This window comes from Pomacea canaliculata, linkage group LG1 (genome assembly GCF_003073045.1).
Source record: "Pomacea canaliculata isolate SZHN2017 linkage group LG1, ASM307304v1, whole genome shotgun sequence".
Taxonomy (NCBI): Eukaryota; Metazoa; Mollusca; class Gastropoda; order Architaenioglossa; family Ampullariidae; genus Pomacea; species Pomacea canaliculata.
In genome coordinates this window covers 37,174,199-37,191,225 of record NC_037590.1, presented here as the reverse complement: position 1 = coordinate 37,191,225, position 17,027 = coordinate 37,174,199, and the positions used below count along the sequence as shown (strand labels likewise).

General features: G+C 43.7%; 1 protein-coding gene across 1 annotated transcript; it reads right to left on the bottom strand.

Moving 5' to 3' along the window:
- Positions 1-17: 17 nt before the first annotated feature.
- Positions 18-16,777, bottom strand: LOC112561236. Its single transcript, XM_025233586.1, is given in 19 exon segments — positions 18-555; positions 933-1,086; positions 1,088-1,114; positions 1,372-1,556; positions 2,409-2,597; positions 3,012-3,248; positions 3,391-3,625; positions 3,868-3,986; positions 4,230-4,362; positions 6,271-6,446; positions 7,140-7,304; positions 7,726-7,814; positions 8,342-8,449; positions 8,855-8,996; positions 10,504-10,663; positions 12,617-12,786; positions 14,114-14,283; positions 14,847-14,936; positions 16,358-16,777. Coding segments are annotated over 15 exon segments (2,163 nt in total). The 5' UTR covers positions 10,610-10,663; positions 12,617-12,786; positions 14,114-14,283; positions 14,847-14,936; positions 16,358-16,777; the 3' UTR covers positions 18-457.
- Positions 16,778-17,027: the final 250 nt, after the last annotated feature.

Below are 17,027 nucleotides of genomic sequence, written 5' to 3'. Positions count from 1 at the left end.
AAAAGTCGAAGGTTGCATCTTGTATATTAAAAATTTATTTTTGAGTCATCAAAGTCGGAGGTCAGAGTTGTGTGTCAATGATTGCAATACTGCACCAAGTTCAAGCAAAGTATCAGTCCCTCACATTTATTCTCATTTACTAGTTCCACATACATTGTGTGGAACAGCTAAACCTATAATGTTTAGTAGGAATAAAGTATTTAACGTGGAAATTGTTTTTGTCCAGTAAATATTAACAGTTGTAATAAATGAGTTTTGTCCTCAAAGAAGAATGAGGGTATATTAATATTAACCAAGTAGAAGTCGCAACCAATGTGAAGAGATAAGTATCAAGGTGCAGGAATAAAAGATTGGGCAGAATTTAAGCCTGTACACATTTAAATAGTGTGATGCCTTCGCATCCTGATTTAAAACGGTTACAAGTTTTTCCCGCAAGGAAACGTAAAAAGGGAGAGAATTATAGTTCCCATTTGGAAGGATGGCTTTCCCAGTTGCGCACCCTGTCGATGAGTTCTTGTCGTTTCAGATGCATTTCCACAGACCTTTTCTTCCGAGCTGCCACAGAAAAAAAATTGTGCACGAAATTAGTCGCTGTAGTTATCAGCTAAAATTGACATTTAATCAGAAGCAGCTGTCTATTGGATCAAATTTGTCAGCTTTGTATTTAAATTTCTCCAGATTTTTATGATGGCGACAAAATTTCAAATTTCGGTGAGCTGTCAGTTACGCCACTCGTTTATAAACTACAGCCAACGATCAACATTCTTTCTTCTTCGTCGTCTTCTTTCTTGCACTGGCATTGCAAAAACTAACGACAGTAGTGTACAGAAACAAAGGGCAAAGGGCGAGGGGCCGGTCCGAGCACTGCAAAGGGAGGGCGGACAAACTATTTTGCTTTTTCTTTACTGCTAGAAGGTACGCCATCGACTTACTTGCGGGAGGGAAGTCCTGGATGGAATAGGATGTGATGAATTCGCGAGCAAATTGGGTGCTACCTGTGGTTCTCCACTCCTCCACCAGGTTGGCGACCACACTCTGCACCGCGACTTTGCTGCTGGGCTGCTGGACGTAGATCTCAACGTGGGATGACAAAGGGATTGTACAGCATCAGAGCCTGCAGGGAACATTGACAGACGGAACTGTGCGTGGGTGTTTGGCAACATCAGTCGAGATCATATATATAAGAAGACTAGTGCTGTTTTTCTTTCTTTAATCCTAGCTGGTATTCCTTAGACTTTCTACACTTGGATCGCTGTGTGTGTCTGCTTGTCATCTGTAGGTCAGCATAAGAACCATATCTCTCTCTCTCTCTCACACACACACAAAATAAATTGAGTGAAGGTGAGACAGACGATTCCTGCCATACCCTCAAGCCGTGGACATGGCACTCAGGTCGCTCTCGTCATGAACCCAGACTTTGCTGACGTTTTCAGCGTAAGCGGCGTACAGCACGTGCAGCAGGTCCAGCACGGGGGACGGGTTTTCTGTGCGCGGGTACAAATCTTGCTCCACGCTTCTGCCTTCGTAAGGCCGAAACGTTCCCTCCACCAGGTTCACTGCAAGCGACGGAAAGAGGATTTGATTTAAAATGGGCTACAACTTAAACAAACAAAACGATCAGACTAGTCAACCCTCAAATTTAAAAATATGAGTATCCAGAAAAAAACCTATTGGGCATAAACAAAAACAAAAACATATACATAGTATGTACATATACACATGTAGATACCACACTTGTGCTTTAGAGATGAGTATTCGCTCTTTTGTAAAGAAAAAGACACTAAATATAAAAACTAAGCACGGGATGTGTTCTGTTCAGGGAAGATGATCATGTCGTGTATGCAACGAGGGTCTTTCGTTGAGATCGGTGACCTTTGACATCCAATTAGCATTTAGCAGTTTTCTTAGTTATGTGCTGTGAGCATCTACGGACCACACGATTTCAGGTTCATTGACATGGATTAAGACTTAAATCAGAGACGTTCAGAGTCTGACGAAGTAGTTTTCATAGTTACATGGTATTACTAATTTAAAAGAAAATAAAAAGATGAGTGAAGTATGATAGCCTGCCGGTCCTTCCACCTTTGAGCACTGGCGGAGAGAACATTTGTCAGTCGCTACTGTCAACACCATTCATGACGACAGCTGCATTGTTTTGTGGAAATTTATTAACAAGCATCTTGCAAATGTGCGAATTTTCTCTCCCACACACACACATTGGTCTCTCAGCCAAGACGAACATTTTGAACTACTGCGACTTCAAAAAAACTGCTTTTGTTAAATTTCCCGGTACTTGTGTTCAAACTCTAAGTGTACGTTTATAGGTTTTATTGTTATTTTCATTCACCATCCACACATTTTTGGCGATTTTGTGTCTGCAACAGCAGAAGAAAGGACACGGCACTCACCCACGAGCAGGAAGAGGGCCTCGTGTTCTATGCAGCGTCCGTTGTCTTGGTCACATGCGTACTGGCGTATGTCCCCCCTCTCCCGGGGGAACAGGTTCAACGTCCAGGTTTCGTTCTCCGGGGCCATCTCAAAAGGAGACCAGTGTAAGAAGTTACTGCAGTGCCGCTGCTTCTCTTCGTAAATCTCGCCTGTGGGACGGGTTGTTAAAAATGTCAGCTCAACACTGAAGTGAGTATGCATGCAAACATAAATTAGTTTTGCTTATATCCCAGTCTTCTCCCTCTATTTAGTTTACACCTCTCTCCAAAAGCAGATTCTGGAATGTTTTAGTCGGTAAAGTGAATTACATTTTGTTCAGAAGTTAGCGAACTTACTTTAAAAAGGGACAGGCCTGGGGTCGGGGGTTTTCTCCGGGTACTTCGGTTTCATACCCTTCCCTCTCTCCCCATAATGCGAAATCGCCGCAAGGTGGAAGCACTTTCCTACTAAACAAACAACAAACGACAACATTCCTCTCACCTGTCACGCACGTGCCGCACTCCGAGAAGCAGCCTAGGAAGGCTTCCCGGGTCTCGGCCAGGTCGTGGTAGTGGTGCTTCAGCAGCTCCTGTTGCCAAACCTCATCCAGCATCTGGGTGCGAGCGACACCCGACAGCCTGCAGAAGGCGGTCTCGCGGGTAGGAACGCAATCGTTGGCCGCCGGGGTGGTGGTCGCTCGCCGGCGTCTGCGGCGCTCCGTTCGTTCGGTGTGGCGGTGTCTGTAGACAGGGACTGACGTAGGTTGGGCTCGGCCAGCGAGTCTGCTTCGGTGGGAAAGTCAGGGTCAACCACGCGATTTTCTGCATAACAGAAAAGAGAAGAGGTAGCTGTAGTTCGGTGGCTAGTAGTGGGATTTCACAAAGACTGATACGCATGTCATCATAGCTCTACTATGTCCACCTACCCCTGGACTCTCAACCCCCAGGAGGTCACCATACATACCGAAGGCGGCGCTGAAGAGTCGTTTCATGTATGTTGTTAACTCCTCTGGGCTTCTGACCACGCTAGAGTACTGCAGGGAGGGGTTCCAGAAGCGGAAGGAGAGGCGGATGTCGATATAAACTCTGTCAGGGTAGAGACCCACCCCTATCTCCCTGTCGGCCTTCTTGAACACCGGGGTGCACTGTTTGACAGCCAGTCGGGCGAGATCAGCCAGGGACATGTTACCTGCGCGAACCTGGGGATAGCAAAAAAAAAAGAACAATATTATCCAGTTCAAGAATGGTTTCTGAGGGAAGGGTGGATGGATGGATACGCTTCGTCAAAAACGTGTACGATGATGATGATGAGGAGGAGAAGGAGGAGGAAGTAAGAGAAGGAGAAATAAAACGACAACAACAATAAAGAAAAATGGCTTTTATGACACTACAAAGGTCGAGGTGACATCAGCAGACACAGACGACAGAACAGCGAACTCGCCTCAAAGGACATCCCGAAGACGCCGCTGAAGTAGCGAGGGTCGGTTGTGACGAAAAGTTCGTCTCGTTCTGCAGTGGTCAAAAATCCACGGAGAACCTCCACTGATCCAGCCTGCGGTCCTACAAACAAACAGATTGTTCGTCCGTTTCAATCAGCTAATTCAATCAGTAATGTTGATTTCGAGGAAGGCGGTGATTTTGATGATGATGACGACGACGATGATGATGATGTGTCAGCGTTGGGTGTTAGTGGTGGTGGTGCATGTGTGAGTGAGTGGCAGGTGTAGGCAGCCTACATGAGGGACTCTCATCCTCAGTCCCGCACTGATATTTCCAGATATTTTCCATCAAACACCAGCCTACCATTAAAGTGCTTGGCAAAGTAGTCGCTCAGCTTGTCGTAGCACGTGACTATCAGCGGGTCCAGACGGAGGTAGCGGCTCCTCTCTGAGGCAAACTGTCCCAGCTTGGCGTATGCCCCGATTTGGAGATTTCTCTGGAACACAGGAACAGACTAGCTGCTGGAACCACAACACAACCATCCATAAAATTTCGAAGTGCCCTTTCTAGACACCCTAGAAATGAGGAACTCAAAGGCTCATCTTACCTTTGTGAGAGAGAGAGAAAGAGAGATGGGGGTGTGTGTGTGTGTGTGAAAGACAAAAGGTTAGGAGACAGAAAGTCTCATATGGCTGGACACTGAGGATCTCGGTCAAAGAACAGACAATGTCAGAGGAATGAAAAATAAAATCGTAAAAAAATAACCTACATCCGGGCGTCCAGCAGAGAAGGCCGCAAATTGTGTAGATGGTTGCTAGGAACGCCAGCTAACCCACCCAGCTCATAAGACAATTTTTGCCAATAAATTATATAAACTGTGGATTTTTTCTGCCTTTTCACGCACAAGCGTGTGTTGCAAGACTGACAATATTAATTTATATTTGCATATACATATATCAATATGTACATTTATATTTACAGTCCTGTAATTTAAAAAAATAGATACAAACGTACAACCAGACAGAGAAACAAAATTCAAGATATATGAATTTATGAGCTGTCGGAAAGGCTCATGTCCTCTGCTTTCAAGTCTGTCTTGTCAGCAGCAAGACGCCATGCTTAATGAGATTTGGGGGAGGATTTCATGGTTGACTTGCACGCGTGGCTTGGCAGTGTCAGACACACTTAAGCAAATTCGTAAGAGAAACTGGGCGATCCGCTTTCAACTCGGTGTGGTTAGTTGTGGCCATTCAATGCCTTCATCTGTTTCCTCGGGGCCTTTCAAAGGGAATCGGATGGAGACCTGTTATTCTATTATTCTTCACGCGGACAGACGCTCGACCAAGCTGTTGGAGAACAAAGTCACCACATGCCGGGTGGCCTGCTCCTCGCTGGATTGACATCTCTGTGCCACCCTGTGCATAGTTTTAGTTACTTGTCTGCATGTCTGTGTTCCTGTATGCTTGTTCATGCGTGTCCGTCTCATTTATCGGCGTCTTTGTGTCTGTCAGCACGCCTGTATCTTAACCTACCTGCATGCTTGTATGTCCATTAGAATGTATTTCGTCTGTTCACCATTTTGTCTGTGTGTAAGTAAGCGTGTGTGTGTGCGCTGGCAAGTCTGCTAGGTTGACAACTTGTCTCCAAACCAAATTCCTTCTGTCTGTTCTCCTGTCTCTATCTCATTTATTTGTATCTTTCTGTCCGTCCGTCCGTCTGATTGACTTAAACAGTCGATAGCCTTGGCTGGAGGTGCACAGGTTCGATACCCTTATGGAGCATCGAACCCTTATGTCGATCTAGCTGTCGGAAACAGGTACTTAACTCCACAGCGAGTTAGGGAAGGTAAGACAACGAGGGAGAGAAAATGAGCACCACCCTCACCAAATCTACCCGCGAGAAAAGTGGGGTCTCTAACACCTTACTCCCCTACAACCTATAAAAGGAGGGTAGGTACTACCTTTACACGACCTTTACCTGTGTACCTGAAGTGGAAGTGTCTCAATCTTTTTGTCTGACGAGTCTGGAAGCAAACGCACTCACCGTAACATGACATGCGATACCCGACATGGCCTCCACTTTCTGACAGTGAATAATTCAACAAAGAAAACACGCAGAACTCGATACCCGACTGTGCCAGACCTCACGGCTCGCGACTTTTGTTTTCCTTCAGAGATGGGCGACTGGTCTGAAATTATGTCACATCATATCGTGAAACTGCTGCTGTGATTGCTGTGAAACCACAGCAGCATAGAGACAAAAGCGATTATTATTGTTGTTGCTTTTGTTATAAATCAAGGATCGATTCTAATAATGATAGGAAAACAGAAGGTGAGAACGGCACGTGCCAGTCCTGTCCCTCAAGTAACAGGTTAAAGGTCAGCAGGTAGCTGTCGGCACTCACGCGGCTGGAGGAATCGAACAGTGGGAACTCGGAGGAGTCGCTGACGTAGCTGGGAAGCTGGAAGAGATGCTGCAGACTGGAGGGAGGAGAGACTCGCACGAGGCGGCGGGTCGGGAACTGTGTGCCACTCTCCATCTCCCCGTCTTGCTTTTGGACAGCTATGAGAAGATGGTCTCCTGTGAACAACAGCCACACACCACACTTTCGAGGCGAAACATCAAAGAACTACATCATCGTCAACATCATTCGCGAGTCTCACAAACTACCAATAGAGAGAAATAAATGTTGGAGCTGTAAAATTACCTTACATCGTATGATAGGTAAAGGTTTGCTTTTGTAGTCGATGGACTGGAAATAACTTTCATGACACCACTTTGGAAATTCGTTTGGATCCCTTTTAAAGGTATAGCTGCATGCGAACTTATTATCTTCAAAAGATGCGAGTAAGCTTCATTGGCCATTTAAAAGTCGAAATCGGTTTCATCGGTTCTAGTCTGGCTGACTGTTTCCTTTGAACTCCACCTAGTTATCATAGCCACCCATACCCAGAACTACCCCCTGCTTCCAAAATCTCCCACAGCTCATTCATGGTGCTGACGACAATTTGATGTCTCGGATTCCCTCGCCAAACTTTAGCATGAGAATGGGAAAAGGTTGGATGACACTTTTAGCTCGTTACTACGTCTGAGTGGACTGCTTCCCTCTTCTGGAGATAGCACTCCACTTGCTGCACTCAGGTCTACACTGTCGAGTTCTTGTTCATTCATCACAACCTTCATTCCAACCCTACCACCCAGCCTATCCCCAAGCAGTAAGAGTGAGAGAAAGAACAGCTGTAACAAACTTTATTTAAATAAATATTTTCTGACCTTCATGCTTCACGAAGTCAGCTCTGGCGCAGATGGCCAAGTGTGAGAGAACTGTGAGCCGGGCGGGGGTGCTGTCCGAGGTCAGACGAAGGGTCATCGCGCGCCCCTCCTGATGGAGGGAGGCCGTGGATCCACCCTCCTCCCAAGCTTTCAAGACAAGAATTTCTGAAAACAATAATAATAATCCTCATCGCCATTGCCCCCATCTTGCTCCTAGACGATGTACTTCTCTGTTGTCTCCCTTTTCTATTTTTATTTATTATTTCGTCTCTTTTCAAGAAGTTTCTTAAATCTGTGACCTTTGACCCTTTTGACATGAGATTATTGCTGAGAGTTTGGAACCAGTAACTGTTTATTCCGTGTCTCTAAACAAGACCGATGGCCGTATTCTCTTGATAACATTTAATCATCCATTGCTAGAAGTGTCCTGACCAGTAAAAGCCACTGAGAGATTTGAATAAGTGATATGCTAATTTGACTCTTCTTTCGTTTCTAACGATTCGAGTTCAGGTCTGGAGACACACCCTTTGAAGCTAATCATGGCATGAGTAAGTGAAGGACAAATATGCAAATGGCGGTGACTAACTTGTAGACTCCCCCATCGCCTCGCGCGCCAGCTTCTGCAGGAGGACAAGGACGTTGTACATCCGGGAACTCATCATCCGCGCTCCGCATCTGTCGGGAAGTAAAACGACTTGTCAGAAATAATCATTACAGAGAGTAATTTTAGACAATTAAAACTAAAAGGTTAAAGATACAGAACATGTCAACATTCAAAAAGTGTACAACAAGTTTTCATCGATGATGACTGGTTGCCTGTTTGAATGATAAAGGAGAATCATTGAGCCACAAACGACGAATGAACTGACTTTCAGAGAGAGAGAGAAGGGTGAATATATCGTGGGAATGAAAACTATCAAAAGAGTGTCAAGACTATTAAATGACAGCCATACCATATGAATGACATCACCAGCGATCATCGACAACAGTTCTGAAAAACCTGCGAATGTCAACCAACAAAGGTAAACAAGTTTACAACAAGCTTCGTATTCCCATCAACATCTGCTTTTTGTCCCACAGACGAGCTCGTGCCGTGGAGAAGAATAATCCTGGCAATGCATGCTAGGACAATACGGATGATAAATTATTTACTGCCTGTTTACTGACATGCAAACAAATCTGTCCACGGATGAATGAGTTACCTTTTCTCCAGAGTCAGGTCCACGGGTCCCGTGCTGCAGTCGATGCAGCCTTGTCCGTTACAAGAAGCAGAATCGAACATCACGTTTGTTCCTTGATACAGCACCAGTCTAGGTGTTGACAATAAGAAAATATCTTTTTAGACAAACACTGCTAAATTTTTTACAGTTTGACCAAAGCCACCAGAGGACAGAACAGAAGGAGAGAGAGAAAGAAGAAAAAAAAAGTAGATAGAGGCAACGACAATGACAATTCTTTATTAAGGAGGGTGATAGTAAACACAAACAATATTTTTTGTTTTGTTTTGTTTTGTTTTGTTTTATTTTATTTTATTTTGTTTTGTTTTGTTTTGTTTTGTTTTGTTTTGTTTTGTTTTTAACGTCTACCAACCCATTAGAGCCAAAGAGAAAGGGTGGAGAGAGAGGGTGGAGAGTTGGGATCGAAAGGATGCTCAACGCTTTGACTAAAAATGTAAAAGGCATCATGGTCGTCTGGGTTAGGTTGAGTTTACTTACCTCTTAAAATCTTCCGAATTTCTAGTCACCGGAAGATCCATCTCCCCAACGGTGTCGGCTGCTGAGGCGCCGGGTTCCGGCCACGACTGACTGGCACTCAGAGAAGGAAAGAGACTGCAGTTTGCCGCAGGCATCCTCATCTCTGCCATCCACAAAGAAAACAGGAAGACATGACTGCAGTGAATGAAAACGAAAAATCAGATTTCAACCAGAAAGAAGACAGAGTGTGAAGCACGTCTGGTTAGACATTAGGCCGTCCGGAAAGGGTGAGACTGAAAGCATATCTGACCAGACATGAAGGATGTCTGGATGTTTTTGAAGTAGACCATGAAGAAAGTCCCGAAAAAGTATGATTTATGAGAGTCGAGAAAATTTCTTTAGAGAAATGGTGGGGTGGGGTGGACGACAAAGATATACCATAGTAGGACAATCAGATGAAAAGGAAATTGGGTCTCGGTGATGAAAATGTTTATCCAGTCAGACATTTATTCAGGTTTCACGAATCACATAAAAGGATCGCATGGCTCAACGAGAAGCAGATGGTAGGGAAGAAGGCGAGTATATGTTTCGGAGATTTTTTTGGCTTTGGGTTTCAATAGTTAAGGTGTCAGAACCTGCTCACACTTTGCTTGCTTGCTGATTCCTCGTTTCCATACTCTTCAGTCCGACTAATTGCAAGAAACATTACCGGTTCCTGTTGCAATTCCTCCTCACTACATGAAACTCATCACTCTCATCCCCATTGTTAACTATTGAACAGACTAGAGCAGAGGGTGACTCTCTTTAGTCTTCGACTCTCAGCTTCCGAGTGAGACATTGTCTGAAAGCCGATGGCGGATGGGATCTCAATTTTCGTCCCCATCCATTGACAACACACAACACACGCTGTTGGCATGTGATGTTTAGGTTAAAAACTTTAGGGAAAAAATCCTTCTGGATTCCACTGGAAGCGATCGCCAAAGCCAAGGTTTAAATGTACGTCTTGAGGCCTTGTGCATGAATGCACCACAAAACTTAAGCTTTAAACCCCAGAAAACCTCGATTGAGATAAGGACTCTAAAATAATCAAAATAAAGAAGTAGATATGAGTCTTTAGTATACGACAGAGTCACAAAATGTGTTGGAATTTCAAACTTACCATTTTTAACCGGATTCATAATTTCCTAGAACAAATCTCGACAAATCTCGACACGAATGCAAAGTCTGAGGTACAAGTGGTGTTTATGCAAGCGACTTCTGCTATTTCATGTTTCTCGCAAAAAGTGGAGCAGTTCTGTCAGTCAGTCGTCCAATGAGCTGTTAATGTGAGTTGACCTCATGCCCTCATTTTTCAGTCAATCGGGCTGTGAGCATGGAATCTCGGCCACAGCGAACACTGATAATACTTTTACACAGAAAGGGAATTTCAGCGTTTTATGCTTCCACACTTAAATTTATTCGCCTTCTTCCTCTTCCACTACAAACATTTCCTATCCTCTTTCTTTCTTTTTCTCTTTTCTTTTCCAGCCATTACACAACAACAAACAAAATCTTGTTGCTTCCATTTGTTTAGCCCCCTAAGTCGACTTCTAATCTGGAAGTAATTTTATAAATTTTTTATAAAAAAAATAACCAATCAAAACATTGATTTGTAGTCCAACGGTACTGACCCAGTCCCTCCGTGATGGCCAGCACGGCCTGTTCAGTGAACTGCGCTTGAGTGAGCTGTGTGTAGCCATCGACAAGGAAGCGCGGGGGATCCGTTGGTCCGCCCATGAAGACATGGACCACAGAGGCTTGTATGACTACACCAAGGTTGCGCTGAATTCTCTGTCAACAGAAGAGATGAAGATTAAGATGTTAGCACCAGGCAGTCCTAAATACAGGATCTGGGTTGTAAAATTGTGGATTATCTTCTTTCTATACAAGGACACGAATGTCGTAAAATTGGTGATGGTGTCCAAAGAACAAAGAGCTTGAGCATGGGAAGAATACTGTATCGTCGTCGTCGTCATCATCATCGTCAAGAAGCAGTTGTGTCAAAGCCAGAACAGCAGCTTAATAGAGAGAGGGGCGATGAATGACGATAAAGGAGATAGATATCGAGAGAAGGCTACTATTCACGAGAGATGGCGAGAGCTGTTGAGAAATGTTGATAGTTTGGAGAAAGTTGGCGAGATATTGTGAGATATTGCTAGAGACTGGTGTTGGTGAGAGATGGCAAGAGATGGACAGCGTTTCTTTAGGATCGAAAAATATTCCCCCATGAACACTGGGCCAGCAAGAAAAGTTTTTCTATACCGAGCTTCACGAGAACTTTTCTGTAAACAAACGTGTGAACACATTATACTCAGACCTACATTACAGTGAAGTCATGTTGTAGATCTTTGCTTCACCACATCTACTTGTTTCCTTGGTTAACTGCTGTGGAGGTCAGTGTGGAGGTTTGTCCATCAGTTCCACAACTAAGGACACAGGTTTTCCCTTTTCCTTTCTTCACACCTGACTGACTTCTAACACATGCGCGTTTCATCGACAGACAGCTAACGATGGAATCTCATTTGCATCGTGTCCAGCAGACCGAAATGCACTTTTTTTTTGGAGGAGAGGGAGGTAGTTGCTCAGCTTTGAAAGGCTTCCAACATCTGACTTGTTTTTCCATGTGTCATGCTTGAGTGAGCAGGGATAACACAGAGGTCAAAGCCCACACGGAAACGGATGTAAACTAGCGAACTGCTTCCACATCTTTAGCTTGGGTCCAGCAACTTCCAATGGCCACATCCAGCAGGCAGTCACAGGCTATTAGAGAGTTCCAACGCGAAATAATTTTGTGTAATGGAGTGGCTTTTGGGAGGACAGTCATGAACGGCCTGCATTCCACAGAGCAGAACATGGAGCGGAGTATTTCTACAGGCTGTTTCCATCGGAAATCGTGTTTTTACAGACTGCCTCCATCGAGATGTGGATGTTTTTATGGATTACATTGGTCGAGATATGGGTGTTTTTACAGATTGCCTCAGTCGAGATGTAAGCCAGACTGTGATGATCGAATACCAGGGTTTTTTAAAATTGTTAATCAAGAAATGAGAATTTATGAGATTAGCGATTAAGACGAATTTTTTTCCGACAGAGCCTACTAAAGAGCCTAAACTGTTTCTACAGAAATTATCCACGAAAACATTAATGTTTTCAGAATTAAAAAATCACAGTATTCTTTTATAGAAAACGTACCTGTATGAATAAATTATTTATAAATAGACAGATCAGGATAACTGTGCACAAATATCTATAAAGGGATAAATTTTTCAGCAAATGTATCAATGGAACTCTTGAGGAGTGCCGGCAGAATTACCGAGATAAACACCTCGCATATCAAACACATTAATACGGAATGACCGTTCCTCGATTTGAGAATCTACCGGCCCCCCTAACCCTGAAATAAGCTCCCTTTACATCCTCTTCTCCCCCTTTCAAAATGGCGACGTATTATAGGAGATCGGTGGAAATAACTCATAGGAAGTGCTTCATCTGGCAGAACCAGAAGTGAGTGTTTGATATAAAACTATATTGTCTGAGATGTTCCTTGCAATGGAAGGCAAGTCACATGACAAGGGAACAATTCAAGAGGTGGAATAGGTATTGGGATAAGTCGTCTTCATTTTTGTTTGAAGACAATTTATTCGTTGAAGAAAGTCGAAGTACTTTTTCTCTAAAACTCAGAGGACCAGCAACATCAAATACGAAAATAGAACATCATGGTGTGGTGGTTTTTATTCATCTTACCTCTAGAATTGCAGGACAGTGCTGAAGAAAAGCCTTGGCTAACGGCAACAGGTGACTGGCGTCCCCTCCAGGCTGGAAGGTGGCAGCGGTGCCGGAGGCTGCGAAGACATCCTGTGGAGCAGAGCTGGACCGCAGGTCAGAGGGCAGGCGGTATCCGCGGACAGGAACGCCTGAACACAGCTCACACACATAGGAAAAGGTTTTGCAATGAGTAATGAGTGAGATCATGCCATTCAATATCTACATGTACACAGTTTTTGATGATTATATATATATTTCTCATAGGAGATCACGTGATTAGATGACATGATAAAATGGAAGAAAGAAAAATGTCTCATTTTTGAGATATGTTTTTGGTTTTTTTTCTCTTGGTGATCTACGACCCGGGAGTGAGGTTGGGGGTGGGGGGAACAGAGTTGGTACTCCGTTGATGTGGACGTAGGTGATGAAATACAATCAAGTAAAGGAGAAATATAGAAATGAATGTGTCCATGTCCGAGAACGTACGAACGTGCTTGGATGAAGAGAGAGGGAGTGATGCAGAATGAGAAAATGTGAATATCCGTATGTATGCATATATATATATATCTTCAATATGTAAGTGCGGGGCGTGTGTGTTTATGAGTGGATGAATGAATAGGAGAGAGTTTTGGGCAATAGCACACTGTTATAATATAAATATTTGTCATCTTACAGTCCCAAATATAGAGAGCAATTAAAGTTTTTGAGGATTTCATTGGATGGTGCTTGTGTCAATTTTTGTGCATGGTAGACTGTTCGCGTCCCTGGTAACAATTTCAAATATTCTTGCAAAAAGCATCCGTCTCTTATCAACAAGTGATCAGCTTCGCTGCGCCAGGCCTGTATTTTTATCCAAAGGACAGTTAAACGACTACCCGGCCCCATAAACTGATTTACGGTTGTTCCCAGCATGCACATCGCGCCGTCTGTTGCCGGACTTCATCAGCGCCAGCCTCCGCACCCGCTGCCACTCACAGGACTCGCAGCCAGGACAGGAGTGGAGCTACTCCCCCTGTCTCAGTCGCTCGGTGTCTCCTCAAAAGATATGGATGGCTCCAATTTCCATTTCACGAGAAAACAGACGAGAAAGATGGGAGTGCCGTGCTGTGAAGCGGTGCAAATAGTCTCCCAGAAGAAAACCTCCGCGTACCGGAAGTAGCCCGGAATGACGTCATTGGAAGCGTGGCTTTGTTACAAAAATAAAAGACCGAAGGTATGAAGACCTCGACTACCTATTATGTAAAGAATTTCCATTAAAAATGGCGTTGTGGTTACGGTAAACCACCTACCATTTGAAATGCTAAATAAAGATAGACTCACTACAATGGACGTGTCAAGGTGTGAGAGATGACACGTGTACTTATTCAAGTGGATTAAAATGACAAAGATGACGAAGCAGAGAGAATTCGTATACAGAATTAGAAGGTTAAGATGCAGTATGCTGTCTCTAGCGATGTTGAGGCCAGATCACCATACCTGACTGTACTTCTTGTTGAAGTCGGTGAGGGCTTTCTGCACGCAGGAGATGAAGACAGGGTGAGCTCTGAAGCAGTTGCCAGCAGCTGGTAAATAGTGAACGAGCTGTACATCACGTGACAGCTTGACCTGCCCGGCATTTTTCCCTTGTCTGGTCAGGAGAAAGCTGCCTGTGTCCAAGACATGAAATCACGTGACCAATATCGCTATTAAAGCATGTGAATCGGATGGCTGACACCATAACATTGAAAAACACTAATAAACAACGGTGGTTGGGGGAGATGGCTAACTGAGAGAGAGATGGAAGAGAGATGATGATGAGGAAGAGGAGGGAGAAGATATCTCAGAAAAACACAGCAATACGATAAACGATATAAAAGGAACAGTGAAAGAAAATCAGAGAGACAGAACCATCCAATCAAAAGATTGACAAGAACAACGGTTACTAAGGGAAAAAACCCCAAAACAAAACAAAGCAAGCAAACAAACAAACAAAACACAAAAAAACAAACAAACAAAAAAGCCAAAATTTCCCACCCCTCAAAAACACGAATATCTTTTAATTCTGTTTCTTAAATATAATCCAAAATGTAAAGTGAAAAAAGGAGTTTGTAGTTAGAATGGTTGCGATAGGGACAAATTTACTGTCAACTTCAGGATTTAAAAAATGCAAGTGACAAGCATTGGGAGGTTCACAATCCAGTGACATCAGAGAGAGTATCTTTAAGCTCACCTGTGTTTTTGAGATCAGTGTAGTCGTTATCTGTGCATTCACCTTGATCGGCTGTCTGGTAAACGGAGTTTTCGAACCTGACACGCTCTCCTGCTGACACCAAGAACTAGCAGTGACATGGAGTTACAGTTAGATGATGGTGATGATGAAGATAATCTCTCTCTCACTCACACACACACACACTTTGAATCCACTTCTAAATTTGAAAGCTAGATGCAATATAGTGCAATGCCCACACAGCTTTGTACTTAAATGACTAGTGCGATGCAATATTTATATTCTTATGGTTGAGAACACCTGGGTTGCTCATCGTGTTTACAGCTGAATTTTGTAAACAGTTTTTTTTTTTCGATGTTACAGTAACCAGACGGGAAACTACTAGGTGGGGCCAATCCTTGCATGTTGTTTTTCTTACCCTCCTTTCTCTAACCGCAGTTTTGTAGCCTGTGATCATCTGAAAATTGGTCACAAATGTTGTTATTTGTCCCTTCAAAGGGACCATATTGAGTAATGCAATTTTTTTCTTTGTCTCTTTCTCTCTTCCGTCCATGGACAGGTAAGTCTATAAGCTGTAGAAAGGTCTACAGAGGTATAAAGTGATTGTGAGACTAGTCTTTTGAGGTTGATTCCGATTTGTCATTGAAAAGCAAAGGATTTCCGACCGTTGTGAAACTGTAACCTGACTGGAGGAAGTAGCAATTATTCCTCCGACACAAAACACAGGACGACGAAAATAACCGTGACAAAACAAGGGGAGTAAGAGTGTGCATTACTGCATCCCCCCACCCCAATAATGAAATAGCAGACGACACTGGCAAGCTACAATCCAATGCCCTCTAGCCAACATTTGGGAGGACTTTGGATGAACCATCGTGATGATAATCATCATCATTATCATCTGTATGTGTGTGCGTATATCATCGTCCTTCAGACAATCGTTAAATTATATTTTATCACAATCCATCCTTTCGTCTCCTCCCTTCTTTGATTTTATAGTTGACATAAGTACACCGTGCTTACTGCCAGCTGGGCAACGGGTCAGATAAGGAGTAGTGATTATTATTGGCAGAAGTTTCAGATTCCTCTCCATCCATCATAAGCACTAAATGGCAGTTCGGGAGGATTGATATACATAATAAGGGTATTTGTGTTGCAAAGCTATCACACCATCACACCTGTTCATTCATTCATTCGACAGGTATGAACTGAAAGAAGAATTAACGACGTTGCTATGAGACCAAGGGAAGCCACCAGAACGACAATTCGCAGCCCTACACCCCCCTCCCTTATCAAGGACATAAATAATCAATTTATAAATGTTTTGACAATATATTTTGTTAAAACTAAAACAGGTGAGTGTAAGCAGTTTGAGGCAGGTGTGAACGACAAACAACAAAGTCTAGTTACTTTTCTGAGGGAAAGAAAATCTTCAAGTAGGTATCACATTTATAAAGAGAGCCGAGAATAGTGTACGCTGTTAAAATAAAAAAATAAATTAATTCACCACTTACCTGCGGTAAACACAAATAGCGCGGAGAAGGTAAGTGTAATGAGTTTAATGAAGTCCATGTTGGTCGGACAGGTGTGGTTTATTTGTGGTTGTACCTTCACCTCGTCTTTGTTCTCACAGCCATCGCCCAAGCCGTCTGTCTACTTTGCACAAGCAGTCCACTGAAACAGGATCCACACCTTCCTGGTTGTACGGCTTGTTATTTACAGCCAAGGGTGTACATTGTACAGGTGTATAGCGGGGTCTCACCTGAGGTACACGGCGGCCTGCAGTCCGGGGTCACAGCAATGTGTACACACCCTTCACAACCACATCAGAGGGGTGTAACCTCCATTTTCTACCCTCTTTACCTTGCGAACGTTGGTCTCAGTTTAGACTGACACATAAATAATGAGCGCTCCACCCGGCTCCTGTCAACCAAAACAGTGGAGGTCGACACTTACCTGGATTTGGCCTCAGGGTATTGAAGCCGAAGCTTTGTAGGTGACACAGTTACACAAGGTTCCGGGTCCTACTATAGCCACAGGGCGGTGACAGCCTAGAAAAAATATAGAAAACATTAACAAAGAAAGGACGATGCCTTTTTCTCTAAAGTACAGCTTTGTTGTGTGTGAACTGTGTGTTGGACTACCTGTCCTTCTATGCGTGTAAGAGTGGTGTGTGTGTTTCTG